At 41.1% G+C, this 23,962-nt stretch overlaps 1 protein-coding gene across 2 annotated transcripts in view; it reads right to left on the bottom strand.

Annotated features, from left to right (window-relative positions):
- Positions 1–23,962, bottom strand: part of MPPED2 (metallophosphoesterase domain containing 2) — a 172,574-nt gene that overhangs the window by 96,062 nt on the left and 52,550 nt on the right. For both annotated transcript variants that reach the window (XM_070428125.1, XM_070428126.1), the window contains exon 3: positions 22,816–22,997. In XM_070428125.1, the coding sequence (XP_070284226.1) occupies positions 22,816–22,997 (182 nt within the window). The remainder of the gene's footprint in view (positions 1–22,815; positions 22,998–23,962) is intronic.

The raw sequence follows: 23,962 nt of genomic DNA, 5'->3' as shown, positions 1-23,962 counted from the left end.
AAACCCCGCCCCCCCGGGCCCTGCTCTGTGTGTGACGGAGTAGAGCCATAACCTCCCCATCGGCCTGGCCCTGAGTGTGACAGTGGCGGTGCCCCAACCCCCTGATCGGTTCTGCACTGTGGGTGATAGAGGGCGGCACCCCAACCCCCTGATCTGCCCTGCTCTGTGTGTGACTGGGGGCGGTGCCCCAATTCCCCTAACGGCCCTGCTCTGTGGGTGACAGTGGGGAGCTCCTCAACACCCTGATCGGCCCTGCTCTGTGCATGACACGGGGGAGCTCCCCAACCGCCTGATGGGCCCTGCTCTGTGCGTGACAGGGGGGAGCGCCTCAACCCCCTGATGGGCCCTGCTCTGTGAGTGACAGGGGGCAGCGCCCCAACCCCCTGATCGGCCCTGCTCTGTGCATGACAGGGGGTGGCACCGCAACCTCCCCATCGACACTGCCTTGAGTATGACAGGGGGTGGTGCCCCAACCCCCCAATCAGCCCTACCCTGAGCGTGACTAAGGGTGGCATCGAAACCTCCCAATCCGCCCTGCTCTGTGCATGATGGGGGCAGCGCCCCAACTCCCCAATCCGCCCTGCTCTGAGCCCGACCAGGGGCTGCACCTAGGGATTGGGCCTGCCCTCTGCCATCCGGGAGCGGGCCTAAGCCAGCAGGTCATTATCTCCCGAGGGGTCCTAGACTGCGAGAGGGCACAGGCTGGGCTGAGGGACCCCCTCTCCCCCTCGAGTGCACAAATTTTTGTGTCCCGGGCCTCTAGTAAATAAATGAGTGAACGTACTGTAGGCATCACACAAATAATGTTTCGATTTCAAAAGAGAAGAAAATGACTGCTGTTGCATGGGTTAACATTACTCATTTAAAGATTTTTGCAGCCTTTGTTCCCAGGATTGGGTAGTTCAGAGGAGATAATCAATAGTGGAGTTAATGGAATAGCCATTCATTATTTGAGTAAGTTGCCTGTATTTCTTCTTTGTTGTATCCCTTCATCTGAAAGTTTTCACCCCTAGGCCTCTCAGGCAAATCACTGCTGTTTTGACAGCTGGCTTTGCAGAGGCCACTCTTTACAAATGAACCTACTACCCTGGCCAAACAGGTCATGTGTGTGCATCTTCTCAGGCCCCCAGTCACTGGGTCAGCTGAAAGAATCCACTCGAACATACTTGCAGGGCCAGCTCTTCCCGTTTGCTTCCAACAGAAAAAAATCAAGAGGCCTTTGACATCTTATCCTAATTCAGGCTCGCTGACATTCCAACCTGAGCGAGTCCTCAGAAAGCAGAATCATGCCTTCCATGGAATGGAAAACTACCATCCAGCAAGGCTATAAGGACTCCTCTAGGTCACCCAATGAGTTAGCTGCAACATGGAACTCCTGCTTTGCAGCCCAATATTCTACTCCTTTATCATGTCATGCAGTTACACAGTCAGTTTTTGAGTCAAAGAGTGTTGAAATGATTTTCTTTATAGATCAGGAAACTGAGGTTCAGGGAAATGGAGAGCCTTTTCTAAAGACCACGCCCACAAGCATGAATCCTGACTCCTGAAACCAATCTGCCACTACCTGCAAATCCCGTCCAATAATCCCCAGGACATATGGCCACTCATTTCTTCATATCTCACAACACTCAGGACTGCTCATGTTCATGGCTCAGATGCTTATTCTGTTCTATTTTTAAACCTCTACTATTATAGTTGAAGACCATTTTCTTACATTTGACCCATGGACAAAGCATCTGTTTTGCAGCCTTAACTGTGAGCTTAGAGTAACTTAGGATAACAGAAATGACCTCTCTGGATCCAGCCACTGTCCTCCCAAACTCTCCTATCTCTGGTACTATTATTGAGGCATTTTTGATGAAATTCAATGGTAAAAATCTTCCATAAGGTGAACATCCCAATTGTTACTTATTTTTGTCCATCAGTAACTAAAGGGCTATGTTTGCTTATTCTCGGCCAATGTGGCAAAACTTTTCATGTCAAATATCTAGGTGGTTTCTCAAGGTTCCGTAAAAAAGGTTTTCTAGACAATATGTTCTTATAATACACTAGAGGCCCGTTGCACGAAGATTCGCGCAATAGGCCTTCCTTCCCCTGGCTGCCAGCACCGGTTTTCCTCCGGCACCCGGGACCCAGGCCTTTGGTCTGACCCCAAGCCTCAAGGCTAGGCTTCTCCACTGCGGCTGCAGCAAGGTTTGGCTTCTCCGCTCTGGCTGCAGCCAGGCTTGACTTCTCCACTACGACCGCAGCAAGGCTAGGCTTCTCCGCTGCGGCCGTTGCGATGCTTGGATTCCCCGCTCCAGTCGCAGCGGAGAAGCCAAGCCTCTTCAGTCTTCAGTCTTCACTCTGCACCTGCATATGCAAATTAACCCACCATCTTTGTTGGGTTACTTTGCATACTCATCCTGATTGGCTGGTGGGCATAGCGGAGTGATGACCAATTTGCATATTTCTCTTTTATTAGTGTAGGTAGATTCAACTCAACCATAGTATTTCATTTCCATTTTTCTCTGAAACACTACCAGCATTTTTCACAAAGGTCATTCTTCTCCCCACGGGAGGTTAGGCCAATATCATTGTTCTTAAGTGCTAAAATTGCAGGTCAAACTTTTTGAAAAAACAAAAAAACTATTTTTTTTTCCAAATGAATTCCTTTGCGGTGTGTTTTGGCTAGAAACTGGAGATAAGATACATTAGTAGGAAAAAGAAGCACAGTGTATTTTTGCAGGGTCTAACATAATAATTCACAACTGAGAATTCCAACCACTACTATTCAAACTCATTCAAAGCTTGTGAAGTTGATTCCTTACTAGGAAGATCTGGCCAGATTTCAATGCTTTGGGTTAAACTGTTCTTACTTTTTAACTCTGTCATGTGGCATTTCACTTTCAACTCTACATTCTCAGATTCACCCACGTTGTGGTTTCCTTTCCCTGTTGGGCTCATTTCAAAGTTCTGCAAAGTCAAGTCATAACCTCATTTTCTAATCCAGTAGCCTTGGGGAAAATAAATCTTATTAGGTCCCATGAAATCTCATTAGATTCCTGACCCTTTCGAAAGTCAGGATGAGATTTGATAATGAAATGGGGTCCCAGAATGCCCATGAAATGATCACAGTCTTTCTACAACATTCAACAACTCTTCCCTGGAGACCTAGGGTGAGACAGGTAGTGTGTTGGGTGTTGGCTAGGAAGGTAATGAATAAACAAAATAGAAAAGGGTCTCTGCCCTTGGGGAGCTTACACTCAGCTGAGAGCAACAGAAAAAGAAGTAAATACTTACTAACAAAGCTCAGATTATGATCATTGCTAGGCAGAGAATTAGCAGCTGCTACGAAAGAGAGTAACAGAAGACATCTGATCAAAGGAGGTAAGTGTCAGTCAACATTTGCAATCTTGTCCAGGCTTTTAGCAACAATCAGTTAAGATATACAAGAAACAGACTTCCCGATCATGTGTAACATAATGGAAGGAGGCAGGAAGCATGCACACACACAGATGTGAGTGCACCCACCCCAACCACCCCCAGAGATGTTTACAACAGTATTCATGAGAAAGAGGAATATGATAGAGCAGTGATTTTCAAGCGATGTGCCTCAAGAATTGTTAAAACATGCACTATCTGACTATTTGGTTCGGGTACTGACCTCTTTTCCCTTAGGTTGTCAAATTAAAAAATGACAATAGGCAACCCAACAACAGCTGTCAATGTGAATGAATTAAAACTATACCAATTTTTTTTTTTTTTTGATTGGCAAAAAGCATATTTTGGGGTGTGTGGCAGATTTTAGTAATCAGTCTATGTGTGTCATGAGATGAAAAAGGTTGAAAATCGCTGCTGTGAGCAAAAGAGAAAAGTGACATTTTCAAGATGAAAATAGGAAACAGGTAATAAGCATCTTAAAGTGCAACCCAAGGCTGCCTCAGTCCCCAACCAAGCCATGCCACTGTACTTGTCCCTGAATTGCAGCAAGTCATGCCACATGGACTCCATTCTAGGAAAACAGTAGGCTACTCGCTCCAAAGTCCGATGCAAAGATATTTCATTACCAGACTCATAAAGCAGACACTGTTGGTGATCTACTCCAACCCTCACCCCAGCTTTCCGCAACAGCAAGCCCCTAATTTCATCCATATATTCATCCCTGGGAAGCCATGTGCCCAAGAAAGGTGTGCCTATTCTTACACCCCAAGGGGTGGATCTTGATGAATTCTATTTCCCTTGTCAGTGACTGGTTTGAAGAGGTGCATGTCACCCAATCCTAGCCAATGAGACATGAGGGGAAGTCTGCTGAAGGGCTCCCGGGAAATGGTTACCACCTCTACAAACAGACAATATAATAAGGGAATGGTCCTGTCTTTCCACTGAATATTGTCATGTCTTCATAACAAGCCCGGAATTTAAACAGTCACACTCCAACCTCAGGGGCAAAGTTAACATGTGAGAACAGGAGAAAGAAATACCAAATACCTTGGGTCCCTGGAAATCATCACTGGGTCCCTGAATTACAGGATTTTAAAAAATGCTTTACTCCTCCCAGCTTCTTCTTATCTGAGATACTAAATCCCTTTTTATTTAAGCCATTTTGTTTCTTCCAGTCAAAAGCCTCCTTACTGATTTAACTAACTATGTTTACACTTCCACATATGCTTAAGTAATACCATAATGTCTCTCTCAAACAATGCTACTGCTAGACCCTCTACTCCTCCTGACAACAGCCTAATAAGAGATCCTAAATCATGATTTCTGCCTCTGGCAGGGACACTCAGAGTCCCTGTAAACAAAATAAATGATGATGACAATTATGAGGCTTAGAACAGATTCAAGTAATACTTACCCTCTAATGGGCACAGCCCTAAAAAAAATGTATATATTAATCCATTTAACCCTATGAACTAAGAACTATTATCCGCTTTTACAGATGAGGTAACTGAGGTACACGAAGGTCATGATGAAAAAGAACAGCTTTGCTAAGGGTGATGAGAATATGCAGACTATATCCCTGAACTTGACCATAGACACCATCATAAGCAAGAACAGGGCAGTGAATTGGCAAGAGAGCCACAGAAGAGTTCATTAAAGTTCCAATTATTTGCACGCACCAGTAGAGAACCTGATTCACTAGGTCTGAGCTAGATTCCAGGAATCTGAAGTTTTAACCAACTGCCTGGTGTTAAGCAGTCAGGTTTAGGAGATAGGAACTCGAAACTAGAGAAAACTGAGCTGCCCAAGATTTGTGGGACTTAATAAGGTAAACTGAGCTAATCTATTAACTCCATCAGATTGGTTCGATAACCTGAATTCTTTATAGCTTGGGATTTAGTGAACTTGTTTCCTAAATCCTACAGGATACAAAGAGTTCTGTGCGTTTTCTTGTCTTCCTGACAGTCTGATTCACATACTAGCCTCAACTTGCTTCCAAGATATGCCAAGAATGCCCTGCAACAATGGGAAGAAAATTTAAAAACCCCACCAAGCCTAGGTCACAGTCGTTTTGGGAACTTTCTAACACAGACACATGAAAGTGTGGATTGGCCAGAAAGAGTTAAAATAAAGCATGTGGACATGGTCACTATGGCAGTTTTCTGTCTACCAGAGTCACAGAGCATGAGTGTGACCAAAGACAAATGATGCTAAACTGACCTGCAAATGCATGGCACAGGAGCAACCACCTCTCTCCCCATGCCAATCAATCATAACATCTTTCCCACTGAGTCTGGATGAGCCAGGAAGATCCTTCTTAACAAAATGCTTCTGGGCCGAAACTCAGAACACGAATAAAAATTAAGATCTCTCACGAATAGAAGCAAGAGAAGCAAAAGAAAAATATTGTGTGTTCATTTTCCAGATACTCTTCTGGTGTATCCAAGTCTTATTATTACTATTTCTATAGCTCCTCATGTTCAAAAAGGGCACCTGGATAAATGTTTGCTGGATTTAATTTGTTATTTTTCCCCCTACTACTTTGGCCAAAGGATTCAGCATTTCCCTAACAGGAATATTAAACTCAGCATAAGCCATGAAGTCCTGGAACCAAAACAGTTAATTAGCAAGTCACCAAGACTTAGCAAGAAACAGGAGACACGGCTTAGGAAGCTGCCCATTTTTCTTGTAATAAAGAAAATAAAGACAGTAATTCTGAGAACGTTTATTAACCCCCCAGTATGGGTAACTGCCATCAGCTGTGGGTCTGTTAGTCTTGCATTAACATAAGCTACTGGATCTTGGTTTTCAATGGCACAGTAATGCCCATGATACTGCCGATAAGTGCTAACGCTGAGTTTTGGAAACCAAGCCCTGTGTCTAGCAAATGCTTTTAAAGGAATTTCACTCTCAATGGTTGCTTGCCCAGGAGAAATTCATTTTATGCTAAAAAAAAAAAAAAGTAAGAAAGCAAACAAGGAGGCTTTCAATTGAGCAAGCGTTTTCTTAACTCATTTTAAGATAATCTCTTGCATTCATCAACAATTTCTCCAGTGGGCAGAACCATAGAAAAACACTTTGTATGGTTTGGCTGTATGCTCGTTCTATATTGGTAGACAACCTAAAATAATGAAATGGTGATAAAACAAAAAAAGGAAGGCTTTATAACAGTCAGGGCACGCCAACCAATTTTAAATTGAATTACACAGCCTGCTAATCTTTATGATGGGATACAATTTCTTTCAACATTATGCATTATACTAAAATTTGCAGCGTTTTCCCCTTCCCACTTCTTGAGCTGAGAGCCACCCCCACACACCTCCCCAGTGATACAGCTTCTCTTGGACCCCAAAAGCATGGTTCCTGCTGCCTGGAAAGGCAGGGCATGGCTTGTACAAGATTTCATTTTTATAGCTATTGTTAGTTGTGTGCATTTGTATTTCACACCAGGGTATACACACAGTGTTACGAACACTGGGCATATTTTCCTAAGACACATTTCTAAAGAGGATAGATTAAAAAACACACATATGGTAAAAGAGATTTTTAAAGCCAACAATATTGAGGAGCTTGTTACATTTTAAAAACAAACGTGCAGAACACTGCAGGCTGCATATCTCATGAAGCCGGTGCACTTCAGAAATCTGAACTGCCCAGGGTTAGAATGGAAGGAACTGCACTGACGCAGAAGCCTATCTATTTGGATCGTGTTTTTGCTCTTTCGGTGTGTTTTTCTCACTCTTGGAGTAGAGAGGGGGCAGAGCTTATTCTGTAGGCATGGTCGAGCTCAGGCAACACCCTCTAACCCTGATGAGGAGAAGGAAGAACTGCCTTGACAAGTTCCTAATCCTTCCTCCTGCCATGGGAAATGGAACTTTCAAATTCACCTTAGTAATATTTCTAGGAGACGTGACCCTTCTTAGAACCCCTTTATCTTTGAATATGGAATCTTACTGTGTGATGCATTGGGCTTATCGATATATATAAAAGCCTAAGCGACTGGCTGACCGGCTGACCGGCCGATAGCTATAACATGCAATGACCACCAGGGGGCAGACACTCAACACAGGAGCTGCTGAGCTGCGGTGATTTGGCAGCTGCGTGCATTCTCAGGTGACGCACCCGGAACCAGAGAGGAGGGAGCCTGATTCCAGGGTGCGTCGCCCAAGAACCATCTCCTCGCAATCTGGGACCCCTTGGGGGATGTCGGAGAGCTGGTTTCCACCCGATTCCTGCAGGCCAGGCCGAGGGACCCCACCGGTGCACAAATCCATGCACTGGGCCTCTAGTTTATAATACAAATAAAAGACAAACCTGTATACACTGCCTTGTGAACAAATTCATGTTCCCTATCACGGAGCTATACCTATGACTTTTTTAAACGTGCAAGGCAGGCAAAGACTATACCTATGACTTTTTTAAATGTGCAAGGCAGGCAAAGAGACCATCTATAAGAATAAAAACTTAGGTCTTATTGTGGGAGTATATGGCAAATGATGAGCTACAGAACAACTACTAGAAACCACACACAGTTTCTGGTTTAGATCTTTCTAGAAATTCTAGACACTCTATTAACTGACACGCTCCAGTCCCTGTGAGATACATATCGACTGCTGCTCACAACACGCTGACTAGTGACAGTCACAACTGTCCCTGGTGACACCAATGCACGCCGGCTCCCATGTACAGCATCCCTAAGCCACTTGCATTTATCTCCAAACTAGTTTATGCCAGCTGGACTTTTTACCATAATCATCTAATGTCATTGTGTATTACTTAAAATGATGACATAGGAACATTAAAAGAGTATATAAATTTGCTGTTGCCTAGGGAGTAATTGACACCACTTTAAAAAGGAAGGGGGAATGGATCATAAAAATCTAGAAATATTTGGCACTCGGAGTGTTTCACAAGCATCTTTCCATTCTGACTTGCCAATACATACACTAAAATGGAAGCATGACAAATATGGTGAATTTTTGATAAAGATGATAAATTATGTGGGATTTTCCCAAGAAAGACAGTGCTGATCTCCAATCACTGTGAACAAAGAAAGGGCTTTGGCACAACTTCAGAAGACTGGCCAAACCATGCACATCTATATGCTGCAAGTTACAATAAAAACATCCAGCTACGTGGTTATCATATGATGGGTGCCTGCTTTGCCTGACTTTCTCATTAACTGTACCCTTTCCAGTCCCTGTGACAGGGTAAGGGGGCTTTGGCTGGAGGAGGAGCTGTGTGTAGCACCTGCTATAGTCGTGAAGATGGAAATTATTCCCGGTGCCACCTCAAACCCCACGACCTTATCTAGAACAAGCATCCAGCCCTGCCAGCGTGACTCAGTGGTTGAGCATCGACCTATGAACCAGGAGGTCACAGTTTGATGCCAAGTTGGGGCACAGTTTAGTCTCTTCAAAATGAAAAGAAAGTTTACTTCCCAACCTTATTTTCAGACAAAAGAGAACAATACAAACTAGAGGATAAGTGAGATTTAATTTACTGAAATGACAGACAAGAGAAGGGAGACAACACAGTTTAATTGTACAACTTTACCCCAAAATTAGATGGGGGGAAAATGTGCTATTTCTTTCCTGCTCCTGAAATTTCAACAGAATTTAAGAAACACGAGGGAAGTAAGTTTATTTCAGTTTCATGGTGCACCCAAAACTTGCTGCAATAACATCTAAATCCAGTAGATCAATAATGCATGTTATAGTTAGCTGCTTAATTATTCATTTTGGATGTACCAAATAGGGTTTTAAAACAAATTCCAGATGTGAAAAGAGCTAGGCAATGCAGGCAATGTAATCAAAACTAAAAGCCATTTTCCCCAATGTTATTTTTTTCCCTAGAACATCACAAAAATCTCTAATTCTCAAAATTAGGAAGAGACATTTTGATAAAAACTTTACATATATATTTACATTTGTGTTCTATGGACTGTTACAAATGCTAAATAAAATGCTCTAATATCAAAAGGTCCCCAAAGTGACAGAATAAGAACAGTAACCAAGGATATGCAATAAGAAGTAAAAAAAAATAAAGGCAAGAAAAAAAAAGAATGTTAAATGGGGACAAATCAAAATAGAAGACTAATTAAAGGTTGCCGTATGGGTTGCAAAGGTTGCTTAATACCCAAGAGTGTGAGTGGGAGCTGAATGCCATTCCACAAGCATGTAGTGCCAGGTCTAAGGGACACTTCTTCAGACTTTGTACAAAAGCACCTCATGGGCTAGCAGCAACCCTGATCAGGAATAACATATTGGAAAAACTAAACATTTTTTAAATGAAAATGCACAACGATTCCAATCTCCTTCCCCCACAAGAAAGCCAAGAATAAACAAAACCAAAACCAAATATAGGGATCTAACTGTGAGTTTTGCAATAAACCTCCCTCTCCCCCCTTTAGGCTAAATTATGAATGCCCACTAACCAACTATCTATGTAATAGCCAGAAGGCCTTCAGTCCACAGCTCTGGAATGTGCCTTCATGTTGCCACAAGGACAAACGCAGCCAGGCCAGACACACACAGAGAATCTGAGTGTGCAAGTTTCCAGGGCCAGCAACCAAGCATCCCAGGCTCTTTGTATCTCATGACTTAGCACTTTTTGACCAGCAGTCCAAAAGCCTTCCATCAGACAAACCTAGTTTACTTAACATTCATTAATGATTTCACTAATTCTTAAAATTAGTTGTATCTCTTGGAGCAAAAAAATGAGTTAGGTAACTTTCTGAGGTAAATGTATTTTCTGGCCCTTACCAGGACAGTGTAAAAATTAGAAACAATAGAAATATGGCACCCCTTAATTCCCCATTGCCATCCATCCCTAGATCCTGGGTCCCAGTCTCCCTGGGTACCATGGAAGGAATCAGGATGCAGAGCACAGCTACTGCCTCCTTGGTCTCTGTGACCTGGTCTGTGGTAGACTTCGGTGTGCTTGCTTGAGGATCGAATGAGATAACAAATATGTTAGCAAAAGACCCACAGCATCTTGTCACTAAACACATAGACATACTAATTTTATAGGATCAAGTTTCTATTATAACCCCTCACTCTTACTTAAGGGTAAGAAAATGAGAAACACTGTTTTGTTTTAGCTTGATTTGGCTTGACTTTTAAAACGGATTGCAGTGCATTGTAGAGCCTGCACAGAAAACATTTCTATAAAAGACATTATTGGTTTTATTTGGAAAAATCTGAAAAAAGTCTGTAGATTAAATTATAGAATGGTATCTATTTATATTTCATTTTGAAATCGGTAGTGAGTTAATGTAAATGAATATCCATGTTCTTAGAAAAGACACATTGAAATACTGAAGGTAAAGGGGCATAGAGTCTGTAGCTTACACACAAATACTTCAGGAAAAATTATATAAATAGAAAGACCTACAGAGAAAGAGAGAGAGAAAGAAAGAAAGAGAGAATATGCAAATAGCAAAATGTTAACATTTGGGGAATGGGGCTATAGGGTATATGATAGGTCCTTGTATTATTCTTGCTACTTTTCTTAAGCTTGAAATTAGATTCAAAATAAGTATAAAATGTTAATTGAAAAATGATTCATCAAATGGGACTGCCCATTGGTGTGGGAAGTGCTGTCTGCACATAAATGGCTCTTCTGGCACTTCACTTTGGAGTCCACACTCTCCTTTCCCCTCCCCCGCCTAGCCTGCTCCGGGTGCAGGAATGGCTGTGCTGAATTATGCAGACAGTGCTATAATTATGTCCTCTTCTCTTTCATCTTCCTTGCACTACTCCAAGGGAGCATGTGTAGGGTGAGCTAATGATTTGCTGCGTATCTCCGATGAGTACTATATTATTTGCATCATAATATTTTCATTTCTTCCCCCTGCACATAATGCCATGTTGACAGCAAGGTCAGTTAAGTTACTATAAGGGATTTTTAATGAAAACAATTATAAATTAAAAATAACTGTGTTTAAAGCATTTAACAGTCACTAGGGTCAAGTGATTACAGCAGTTACAAGACCCATGGGACGTGTTCACACCAAAACAAAGTGAATAAATTACCTCAGCTGGCGCATGTAATCACTAAGTGACCACAGGGGTCAGGCAGAGTGGAACCCTGAAGACTTTCACGCAAAACCAATAATGAAAATTTATCAGTCAAAAGGTGGGGGGGGGGGGGGGCACATCAAGAATTAGTGAGTCGAGCCATAGACTGGAAGCAGAATGGACTCCCCATGCAGCTTGAAGAGCCAGGAAAATGACATTCAAAAACCCAGGGGACCACTGGGGAAAAAATTCCAGGAAACAATATGCAGATAGGCTGGGAGGATGTGGGAGAGCTCAAATGGAAGTGATCTATTCCATATTGGCAAGATAAAAGCCAAACCAAGGGCTACCTACCTATAAGAATAACTGCCCTTATCCAGAAACCCGTAGTGGGGTGTGGACATGCATTTGGAGGTCTATAGTACGAGATAATGAAGGGTGTGATGTTAACAATAAAATGATCACCTCTAACAATTACAAGGTACTTGACAGCTGAGGATGCCCCTCAAAAGTCACCCTCACAGCTCTGTGTCTATTTCTCCTTGTTGTAGAGAAAAAGTGGCTGAAGATCAGGGAAGCAAACACATTTTGTTGATCAAAATACAACACGGAAGTGAAGAAAACCAGACATTTATTGACGAGCCCTCTGGGAGTGTCATCTCAGGAGACTCATCATCGAAGGAGACTAGAATCCCTAAACTAATGTGTGCTAATGGTCTGAACTTAGTATGGAGGGGAGAAAAGGATGAAGTCCAATTAGGGAGGCAGGGCCAGTTTCCTAACAGATAGAATCTTTGATGTAGGCTTTAAAGAATGAACAAGAGTTCACAGAAGAAAGGGAACAAGACTGGCAGGCAGGTGGTGGGATCAACAGGATTGAAGATTCAGTTACTCAGCAAAAATGTAGAGTGCTTTGTACACACATAGCCCTGTGTTTGTGACCTCATCAACAATATAGAGGCCCACCCGTTCTCCTGTAGAGACCCACCCCCTGATCTCGTGGAGCTTGCTTTCATTCATCTATCCCTTCACTCAATGCATGTTCTGAGCCGCTCCTATGACTCAGGCACTGTCGTAGGTATAGAGGATACAGATATCATGGAGCTTGCATTCAATGGAGGAAGACCAACAATAAGTAAGAAGACACACAAGTAGCAAACGTAAGATCTCACCAAAGAGTTGGCATTTGAGCAGAGACCAACAACAGAGGAAGTGCCTGGGTTAATGATCATGTGGATCAGAAGGGGAATGAGGAGAATGAGCAGTATTTGGAGGAGATGTTAATTCAACATTGTGATATATTGATTTTGAGGCATCTATCATCTATGGTAAAATAGTTAGTCTCCAATTAGATGTAAATGTGTGTGTGTGTGTGTGTAGAGATTAAGATTAAATCAGTACTCTATTCCATAAATCAAACCTTGAAGAATGAGAATAATCTCCCAGGTTTTGATGTGCAAAATTAACATAGAAATGGCATCACGCCCAGGCAGAAGACAAAGCCTCTACGCCTGGGTCCTCCACTAACAAATCTGTGTGAAATTGGCTAAGACACTGAAACTCTGTGAATTCTAGTTGCCTAATTTATATAACAGGGAGATAATATAGACAAGCCAAGGCTGGATGCTAAGGGCAGTAACACCACTCTCTTGTTCCCTTCTACATTCTCCGTGGCGGAAGACTGACAAGACACTGAGATCATATGCAAATAACCTTTTGAGGATGAAGCCCCTTCATGCTCTGGTATGCAAGCATCCTGCTCTAGGATTTAGGATCACGTAAATTCTGAGGGCTTCAATTTTCCCTCTCAGGCCAGAGGGTTTAGAAAATTTGGGGACTTTTTTGTTTCCAAAGAGCTCCTTTTCCTTTATTTATTTGTAATAGTGACAAAATTGTCATGTAGTGAAATTCAAAAATATTTTGCCCTTTTCAGGAAAGTGTGTACCTGGCTTTCTCTGCTAAACTGATGAAGCAATGGTTATATGAGTCTCGCCCATGCCTGTTTCTCTAGGCCAGTGATTCTCAACCTTCCTAATGCCGCAACACTTTAATACAGTTCCTCATGTTGTGGTGACCCCCAACCATAAAATTATTTTCGTTGCTACTTCATAACTGTAATTTTGCTACTGTTATGAATTGTAATGTAAATATCTGATATGCAGGATGTATTTTCATTGTTCGTGACCCACAGGTTGAGAACCGCTGCTCTAGGCGATGGAGATATTTCAGCAAAGGAGAAAGCAGGAAGTTTTAGAACTGAATTTTGGAAGAGTAGGGACAACACCCAGGGACATTAGCTCTTGTCCACAGCATGACCCCAGTCTGTCCTCCCACCTTTCTGGATCCCCATCCATCCATCAGCAAGACAGAGATAATGCTGTCTGCCCATATCGACTTCCCCGCACCATTATAAGCATTAATGATCTAATATACTCCAAGGTACTCTGAGTCCTTTGGAGAAAGAAGCCATATGAATTAGAGGCATTATAATTAATGTAATTTAAGAAAATGGCTGGCCATAACAAAGAGGATTTGGTTCACATGGATCACAAATGACCTAGCCTCATGTCCTCGGGTCACTAACAATCCTTTCTAATGAAACAAAGTCCAGTCTTACTTATTTGAGCATATTCAACTATTCTGTATTTATGTTCTTTTTTTAAGTACTTTATATAATTCTATATCAAAATTGAACTATACTTTCAAGTTAATTTTGTTCTTATGGGAGGAAAAGTACTTACCTATGAATAAGACCATGAGATAATTCACTTTAGCATAAAAGATTCTTTAACATAAAGAAAGACAAGTAGATAATAAGCATGAATCTGTTATTTGGATTAAACAAATATATGACAGACAAGAAAACAGGACATTTGCATCCTCATAATAGGATATGCAGTCAACTCCTAGACATTTTTGGAAATTCTAGAATCTCTTTATTTTTTTTTACAAACTTACTTTTTTAATGATAAATAATTTCCTTGCATAAGCAATTTTGTCAGAGTGTAGCTTCACAAGTTATACGAATGAAACAGACTGAATGCAAAAAAACACCCTAAATAATTGTGTGACATAGAGAAGTTTTTACATAAATTATAGCTTGAGGATGGTAATAGGGGAAATCAAATTATGAATCACAAACTGAAAAGTCTAGCATGTTAGATATGGTTTTTGTGAGCAAGTTAATGATTAAGAAACTCCTTTGACATTAAACTCCAGACGATGAGAGGGAGAGAATTCTAGGCTGTAAGGAACTCTGGTAGATTCTCCTCTGCAAGTCCTGGGGAGTCATCTTATTAAAGCCTCAAACCTTCGCCTCTTTATTAGCTATGACTATTCAGTTGCTATAACCATTCCAGCGAGGCTCCCCTGCTCAAATCACTTCTGAAGCGCCTTTTCTGGGAACTGTTCTGCAGTTGCCATTAGTTTATATCATATATTTTTTTAAATTGGAGATTGTCCATCTCCACTTGCCCACTTTACAAGCTCCAGTTCCTACTGGTTTTGTGCAATTGTAAAAATCAGTAGCCTTAAATGTGCAGACCATGCCTGGAAAGCATGGGGTGTCAGAGTTGGAAAAGTCAGCTGCAATCTTCCTGCAGCCTGGCGCGCCTGAGTCTGTAAGACAAGAGCTGGTGTGCAGAGGTGACTTCCAGAGGAGGAGGGTAGAGGGTGGAGAGTCAGGTTCAAAATGGGGCAGGAGGGAGATGACAGGAGACTGAAACAGGGATGGGAAAGTGGAGACCTGGCCCCTCCGGTGTAGTTGAGCAGTTAATTAGAAGTTAATTAAAAACATATATGTGTGTCGGGGTCTGGGATGCTTGGAAAGGAGATGGTGCCACGTTTCTGGTGGCCAGGCAGGGCCACGTGGCTCACCATTCTCTCTGCTCCACAGGCAGACTGGGCCACATGCCTCGGGTCACTGGGGCACAAAAGACTGTAAGGCCACTCGCCCTAACGTCCTGCCCTCCCAGGGAGTAAGAAAAACTCACTGACAGGGCAGGAAGGAGGAGTCATGGCACTGGCACACTTGGATAATGTAATTTAGCAGCAGGTAACATTACTGACCATTCACTACCTGTAAACACTGGATACATGTGCATTCACACACGACACAACAGGAAATACACCCATTGTTAACAGTGATCTGTGACTTGTAGGATACACTGGTGATCTTAATACTTTTTCTGTACCATTATCTACACTTTTCACAAAGAATATGTAAGATTTCACAATTAGAAAAAGAGTTTGTAGTCATTTTTAAAAAGCCCTTACAAGGTGAAGGTTTTCTGCCACTGACGATATTCAAAAACATATGACACAAATTCTTAAAAACTGCTGAGGCTATTATGGGGAATCTTTAGAGGGAAATTTGACAATATATAATAAAAGGGTGTGTGTGTGTGTGTGTGTGTGTGTGTGTTTAAAGTATGTATCAATTGGAGCAACAATTCTAATTATAGGAAGATATCCTACAACTATAATTAAAGACGTTTTCAAAGAGAGAGCAAAAAGGATGTTCATCACACCAGTGTAGGTAATAATAAAAGAATGAAAACACCTTAGGTCTTCAGTAATAAGGAGAGCTAAATAAATTAGAGCACACCCATACAACAGGATGCTATGCTGACACAGAGCATGACGTGCTACATTTTTTAAAGTTACAGGATAATAAGAAAGAGGTGAAGGGATTAAAAGCTAAAATTGGAAGTTACAAAATAACCACAGGGATATAAAGTACAGCATAGGGGATATAATCAATGTTTAATAACTATGTGTGGTGCCAGGTGGGTACTGGAAATATCAGAGGGAATACTTTGCCAAGTCTAACCACTATACCGTACCCCTGAAACAAACACAGAATAAGGCTGAACATAAATTGTAATAGAAAAATAAAATCTAAAGCTCTTTTTTTTGTAAAAAAAAAAAGAAAGAAAGAAAGTTGTTTGGAAAAATAAAGTAGTGAAAAATTTTTAAAATAAAAAATAAGTTAAAAATAGTAATTAAGCAAAAAAAAAAAAATCCTTAAAGCATAAAGACTGCCACTATTAAGGATATTCAACATAGAAATAGAAAATAGAAAAATTTCTCAAATTCTATACACCAAATAGTAAATACTCTGAAAAGAGGATTACAGATGAATGCATATTTTCTGCTTTGCACATGTTAAATACTGAAAATTTTATAATGTATATGTATCTCATTTATATTGAAAGTATTCTTTGGGGGGGGGGAAGTCTTACTTATTGATGTAGCCATATTAATTGATGTAGAAAGTTATTTATAATATAGTGTTAAGATGAACAGACTATGACACGGTATTACTGTAATCTCTCTATTTGGTAAAAATATGTGTTGTGTGTATGCATATGTATTAATAGAAAACAGTCTATAAAGAGCCACACTAAATGTTAACAGTGGTTATCTCTGGCCACGGGTGATTTTGTTTTCTTCTTCCACGTATCTCTATTTGCTAGGTTATCAGGAATGAGCATATGTTACACGTATTCTAAGAGTAAAATAAATAGCTCAGGCTGTGAAAGCTTCTCCGAAAGCCCAGCTCCAAAACTCTGGGCCAACAGCACAATCACTGGAAAGGAACACAGTCTCCCAATATGATGGTTGTGAAAGGGACAAAGTTGATTTGTATGTCTAGGATCGGGGATGTGTGTTGCAGTCACACTCCGTTACAACCATGTCTAATACAATGCTTCTACAGATATGAATAATCCCTTTCTTGAGATTTTCCTTGGAAGCATTTTCTTTTTTAAATATATTTTTATTGATTTCAGAGAGGAAAGGAGAAGGGAGAGAGAGATAGAAACATCAATGATGAGGGAAAATCATTGATAGGCTACCTCCTGCATGCCCCCTACTGGAGATCAAGCCCGAAACCCTGGCATGTGCCCTTGACCAGAATCAAACCCAGGACTTTTTAGTCTACAGGCCCATGTTCTATCCACTAAGCCAAACCAGCTAGAGCTGAAAGCATTTTTCTTTCTTTCTTTCTTTCTTTTTCTTTCTTTCTTTCTTTCTTTCTTTCTTTCTTTCTTTCTTTCTTTCTTTCTTTCTTTCTTTCAGGCCTGGAGAAACTGAAGTTCAGAGCTATTTAATGACAACCGAGACCAAAGAAAAGCTATAATTAAAAGTTCATGGCCTTGGAGTTTGACTGACTAGATTGTTATATATAAAATTTCAGCTGAAGGAAGAGGCCACCCAAGAACCCTGCCTTTCTAATTATAATATTGGAAACAAAACGACAACAAGGACAAATCCTTGTTAAGTATTCCTGCACAGTATAAAGAAATGATGAACAATAGCCAACTGGCTGTTATACTCTGAGGAGTAAAGGAAAAGGAAGTGAAGAGAAGGGAGATGTAGAGAAAGGAGGATAAGACAGTATATCTCTATTAAGAACTGCATACTTTTAATGTTTGAGCCAAAAGGCAAAGCAGAAAAAAATTATTATACCTTTAAGTTCATTCATTCACTCAGAGATTCAACAACCATTGGTGCTCCCCACTATATCCCAGGCTCTTTATTCAGAAGTGGGGGTACAAAGAGCAATGGTTAGGAGACAGACAAGCAGACAATCACATGGCAACTATGAGAAGGGCTGGCTGCACACATGCCTGACCAATGGGTTAAGGGGAGCAACCAGCTCTTCAGGCAGAAAGGATGAATGAGTTCTCCTAAAGGGAGGGTCATTCCAGGAAGTAGGAACGGGGTCCGCAAAGGGAAAGAGTGTGAAAAGGCATAGGCATTTGGGGAATGGGAAGAAATTAGGGGCAAATAAAAGTGGAAATAAGAAGGTGGATGTGCAATCAAATAAGATTTCCTCAGGCTCATTTGTGCAGCATCCATGGGCAGATTAGCAATATTGAAGAGAGAGGCTGTTCCACAAAAACACCTCTAGCATGACATCAACCCATCTTAGACCCTGAGTGTGCCTATATGTATTAAAGGAGGCTGTTAGTCAAAGAACAACATTTTTACCCAGGTGATGGTCCCTTCAGTAGGGATCCCAGGCCCCCGACTGAGAATAGAGAAAGACAGAAGAACACACTTGGCAAGTGGAGTCTGGTGGACCCAAGTCCAAATCTGGAGGTCACCTCCTAGTTGGGTAACCTGAGGTAAGTTAACTTCACCAAGACTCAAGTTTCCTCATAAGTAAAAATCAGAAACTAATACTTACTAAATAATTTAGTATGAGGACTGCATGAAATGACACGTGATTGAAGGGTGGAGAGGGGTCGAGTATTTAGACCCCACCACCCAGACAACACATGATAGTCCAATCCCTCCTCATTTAAGCTGGACTCTAGTCCAACTTGGCCATTCATTATTTGAGTGGCCCCAGACAATTCATTTAATGTCTCTCCTGCCTCAGTTTCCCCTTCTACTGAATTTGGAGGTGGGACCTCCAAGCCTCTTACAGTCCTAACATTCTGACCAGCTAGTATAATTGTTCAGAGGGAGGCTTCTTTCCAACCTCTATTCTTATATCTGTTGGTGCCCCCTCTTCCACTCTAAATCTTTTAAAACTCACAGTGCCAGAACCTTCTAGTGTCTGCCTTTTGGATTTTTTGACACTGGCTCTGTTGTCTCCCTCCACAAGATTTGTTGGAAGTCGTCCATAGGCCAAGGGCTGTGTTAAGAATGATACAAGCTTTATCACAAAGTCTATACAAATGAGGACATCAAGGCTCAGAATATTAAGCAATTTATCAAGGGTATGGAATTTAACGCTGGCTCTTCCCAGCTGCTCCTGATCGTTATAAGTTACACCACCTCTCCATCCTCTTAGCTATATCTAGTTTGAGTTCTATCTTCTTATGGCCCTGTGCTATGCTAGCTTAGCCCATAAATTACTTTGTATTAATAACATCATGTGCTACACCTGCCAGATGACATATGCCCATATTAACCAGGACCCATCATCTCTGAACCAACAGGGAACTCATGATGGGATTCTCAGGCCTTGCAGCTGGTAGGTCAGGGTGAGATTCTAGGCACGCAGGACTTTAATACATCTCTCAAATAACAGAACATGATCAAACAGCTACTCCACTTCCACCTGAACCTGCCAGAAGCTATGGCATTTTAGTTCAAGCCTAAGATCTACGAGCCTCCCAGCTGCCATAAGCGTACTCATATCACAGACAGATAAAGGAAGAGGGCTCATGCTGTGGGGTAAGACAACTCCAGGTTTACTAATTGAGTGCACTTTGGTGGATTTTTTTTAGCTTCTCTGAGCTACCTGTCCTCTAAATCAGTGGTTCTCAACCTTCTGGTCCTTTAAATACAGTTCCTCATGTTGTGACCCAACCATAAAATTATTTTCATTGCTACTTCATAACTGTAATGTTGCTACTGTTATGAATCATAATGTAAATATCTGATATGCAGGATGGTCTTAGGCGACCCCTGTGAAAGGGTCATTCGATCGCCAAAGGGGTCTCAACCCACAGGTTGAAAACCGCTGCTCTAAATTATCTTGGGTAAGGTAACCCAACTAAGCTTCAAGTTCCGCATCTATTAAATTGGAATAACATTCACAACCTTAGAGGGATATTGTAGAAATAGAGGAGTGCCTGGCCTGTAGAAGAAACAGATGAGTCTATTGGGAGAATAAAGGAGCGTAGGGATGGTCAGGTTGTTTCCAAAATCAGGGTAGTCTAGACTAGAGTAGAAAGACGGAAATCAGTTAAAGATTCATTAGACTCTTAAGTAGCTGCTGAATCTGAGGACTCATGCTGGTGGAGAGTTGGATACCCTATTATGGCATAAGCCCTAACTGATCTGATCCTTGATTCCACACTGCCAGGCCGCCTGGCAGCTGTTGCTGGAAGTATTTTTTTCAGGTAGAGAGGTTCCCAATTGAGCCAATGGGTAGAGTGTAATCACACACCATCTCTCCCTCTGAGCACCATGAGGTTGCCAGGGTAACTGCACGATTCTGGCCTTCCCTGTGGGATCTCAACTCCTCTATCCACATCCCAGCGGGCTCCCTTCCTTTGGCCTTACATTCTGCACCCCCAGCTAAGACCTCGCCCTCCTGCCTCAGAAGATCAGAGAGGAAACGGGAAGAGAAGGAACGGACCAGGCACCTGGATCTCCACATTTTACTTCCTTATCATTTTATTTTCTTAGTTACGGCACATTTCCATTTATGAAGTACTTTCCCTTATAAAATATCTCACTGTTGACTTCTAACCTACTAAATAATTCCTCTCACCTATTCTTGTTTTTACCCTCTAAATATCTGTTGATGGTTCATGCACCACATTCCCCATTCAGTTATTAATGGCCCACAAAAACTTACTAGCAGCAATCATTTACTGATTAATCTGCACAACAATCCAGAAAGACAGGTAGTATTAATCCTTTGTTCTGCACAGGGAAACCAAGGGGAAAAGAGAGGTTAACTCCGTTGGCCAAGGTCAGTGGCTAAACAAGATTATAACCAGGATCTATCTTGTCTTATATTTCTGTGAACACTTCCCACTGTGTTATTCCCTTTCTGCACAAATCAATGTTGTCAAGGCAGCCAGATCATTTCTATGTTGAGGTTCAGTTGTCACAGAACATCTTAAAAATGTCAAAAATTCAACCCAAAATAATTTTGCCTGCTAGTAGCTCATAAATAAAAGTTGCTAAAATGAAGAGATGATCGTACTTGAAGGCAAATTGTACAGAGGCAAAAGAGAAGTGAAAAGATGTGGATTATAGACCCAGCTTCTGCCACAAGGAGACACTGAGAAGTCACTTAACTTCTCTACCCCTCTGAGTCAGCTGTAAAAACCTAGATTATGCTGAATGACAATCACGGTATGTGGCTGTTTTAAATGAGATGATTGAATACCTATGAAACCAGCACAAAAAATAAAGCTCCAATATCCAGTGCTGCCAAGACTGTGGTAAAAGTGGTATATTCATTTAATTAGTTAAATGCACAGCTATAACCCCCATGGAAAGCAAGATGCCAATAGACAACAAGAACCAGAGAGATTTTCATATCCTTGACTTAGTAATTTAACTCATACTTTATTTTAGCTTAAGAAATAAGTCAATAGAAGCAAAAAGACATATACAAACCAAATGCACATTTCAGTGCTAGCTATCAGAGGAAAAACTGTTATCGATTGCAATGTTCATTTTAGAGGGATGTTTTATTAAATAAAAGCATAGAACCATATACATGTCATGTTGCTATTACAAAAGATAAGTATGAAAATTAGACAAAATCATTTAAAATCTTATGGATACTATTAAATGAAAATAACCAAAAGTAAAAGAACAGATATGTAGTCTGATGTCAACCATATAAAATGTGGACTGATGTGTAAGAGCACAGAAAAACTCAAAAGAGTTATGTTGTTAGTTATACTTATTAATTTTTAATATTTAACTATTTTTAAGGAATTTTTCATTAACATATACATTTTCTCAATTATTTAAAAATTTTTCTGACCCTGCTTTAAAATTTCGACCTGAATTTCTGTGTTTTTGTCGGCTGACATATTTATTCATGATATTATTTTTCCAGAGTGATTTTTGCTTTCTACTCTATAATTCTTTACTGTCTTTAGATATTTTAAAATCTCAGAACCCTTGCATTTCTTTCCTGCACCTAAATGGATTCTTACAAAGATCTGTCATTTAATCTAGCTATGAATAGCCAACCCCATGATTGCCTTGTAATGTTAATATTTGGCAATGCCTAACCCAGGAGTCAAGATGCTTCCGATAACCCTGAGCAGTGAGGGGCCTCTACAGTAACCATAAAGTTGCCATTGCACTTTTCAAAGTGCAGAGGCAGGTTTCATATTCCAGGTTTTTGGAGTTCTACAGCAGGACATTTTATATTTTCAGGGGTCTAAGACACCCCTCTGGTTCTCTTAAGAAAGCTGCTCTCAGCTACACTGTGCTAGGACCTTCCCTTCATAGACTTTTACATGCTCCTTCTCTCCTTAGAAACATTCTCTTGCTAGTAGGTCATTTGTACATCTTTGCTCATCATATCTGGGAAAGATTGCAGAGCCAATGAATTAAAAATATGATTCTAGGTCTCTTGTGTGCCAATGAATGCCCTCATTAAAACAGAATGAGTAGATAAGATCGGTTTCAAAGCTTTCCATCCCTCTGCCCCAGAGCCGCCGAGGCCAGGCTCTGAAAGGATGCACAGTAAAATTAAATATCTAAAAATTCATCTTTAATTAACAGAATTGGATTAAAGCTAGACACCACGGCATATCATACGAGAAATGGCTGAGCTGGCTTCCAAGTGCTCTAATTCAATTAGGACGCAGTGAGTGACACTCGGACGGGAAAGGTTAATTGGGGGCGCCAGAACGCAATCATTCCTTACCTAACCAGTCATTAAACTTCTTAACCTCTGAGGGCAGTCCCAGCTCGGTGAAATCGCCTGTGTGGAGAAGGATGTCCCCATAAGGCATCTGGATACCATCTGTTCTGGAGTGTGTGTCTGAGATGCAGACAAACCGCGTGTGGCCCGCTGGTTTTGGAGTGTCATATGGGATGGGGTCGACCCTAAAGTAGACATAACAGATCCCGTAACAGTTAAATATATTAGAACCCTCGTAATTGTCATCACACATACATACCAACTGATATCCGTGAACGCACCCAGACAAACTGATGCAACGGCAGAAGGGACCATTGTAACGAGGGGACACTTTTGAGTGCAAAGGAGATAGCATCACCCACCTACAATCCCAATGGGCAAATTTAAAAAGTCTTACTTACCTGGTTTGAAAATTAAAAAGACTATCTTACGGCAGAGGTGGAATTAACCCAGGAAACTGATAGAATGATTAATGGTGAAGGTTAGGGATACTGAACCCCAACTGGGGAAGCAAAATTATGCTATTTTGTCTCTCATCATGCTCCAATTGATCCCACTACTCATTAGGAAATGAATAACTAATTTATTCCTTCTTAAACATGCATAAGTCAGGCAATGAACTAATTTACGAAGAACACGGCACGTGCTTTGCCAACTGAGATGTGGAGAGACATACTAGATAGTACTAATATTTAATATCCTTTCCAGAACCATTTGTATTTTCAAGAATCTTAGGATCTTCTTGTGTTTGCTAAGAGATTCTCAAACCAAATTGTGGGGAGGGAAGGTGATGCCAAAATAACATAGCTTTTAAAAAACACACAGCATTCTTTGGATGTCCAAAAACGTTGTCAGCTCCTTCTTTACCACAATGAATTATCTGCAGCCCCACTAACACCTGAGGCTGCTTGGAATGCCTTGGGCAGAGATTCCATTCAGTACAAAGAGTAAGCCTTTTAATGAGTGTCTATAGATACACATACGCATTAATATACGTATAGTTTTAGAGACCTAAGCACTGTGAAGTGACACTAGGGCATAAGAATCAAAAGGCAAAATGATCAACCCAAAGCAAAGAAAATGAAACAGAACATTCTCATTTAATTGAGTGTAACAAAGTGTGCTAAATAAACTTGGTAAAGAAATGCAA

The sequence above is a fragment of the Myotis yumanensis genome, unplaced genomic scaffold (assembly GCF_028538775.1).
Source record: "Myotis yumanensis isolate MYYU_CA2020_CCGP unplaced genomic scaffold, mMyoYum1.0.hap1 SCAF_10, whole genome shotgun sequence".
Taxonomy (NCBI): Eukaryota; Metazoa; Chordata; class Mammalia; order Chiroptera; family Vespertilionidae; genus Myotis; species Myotis yumanensis.
The sequence above is the reverse complement of the archived record's forward strand: the minus strand, read 5'-3'. Positions and strand labels throughout refer to the sequence as shown.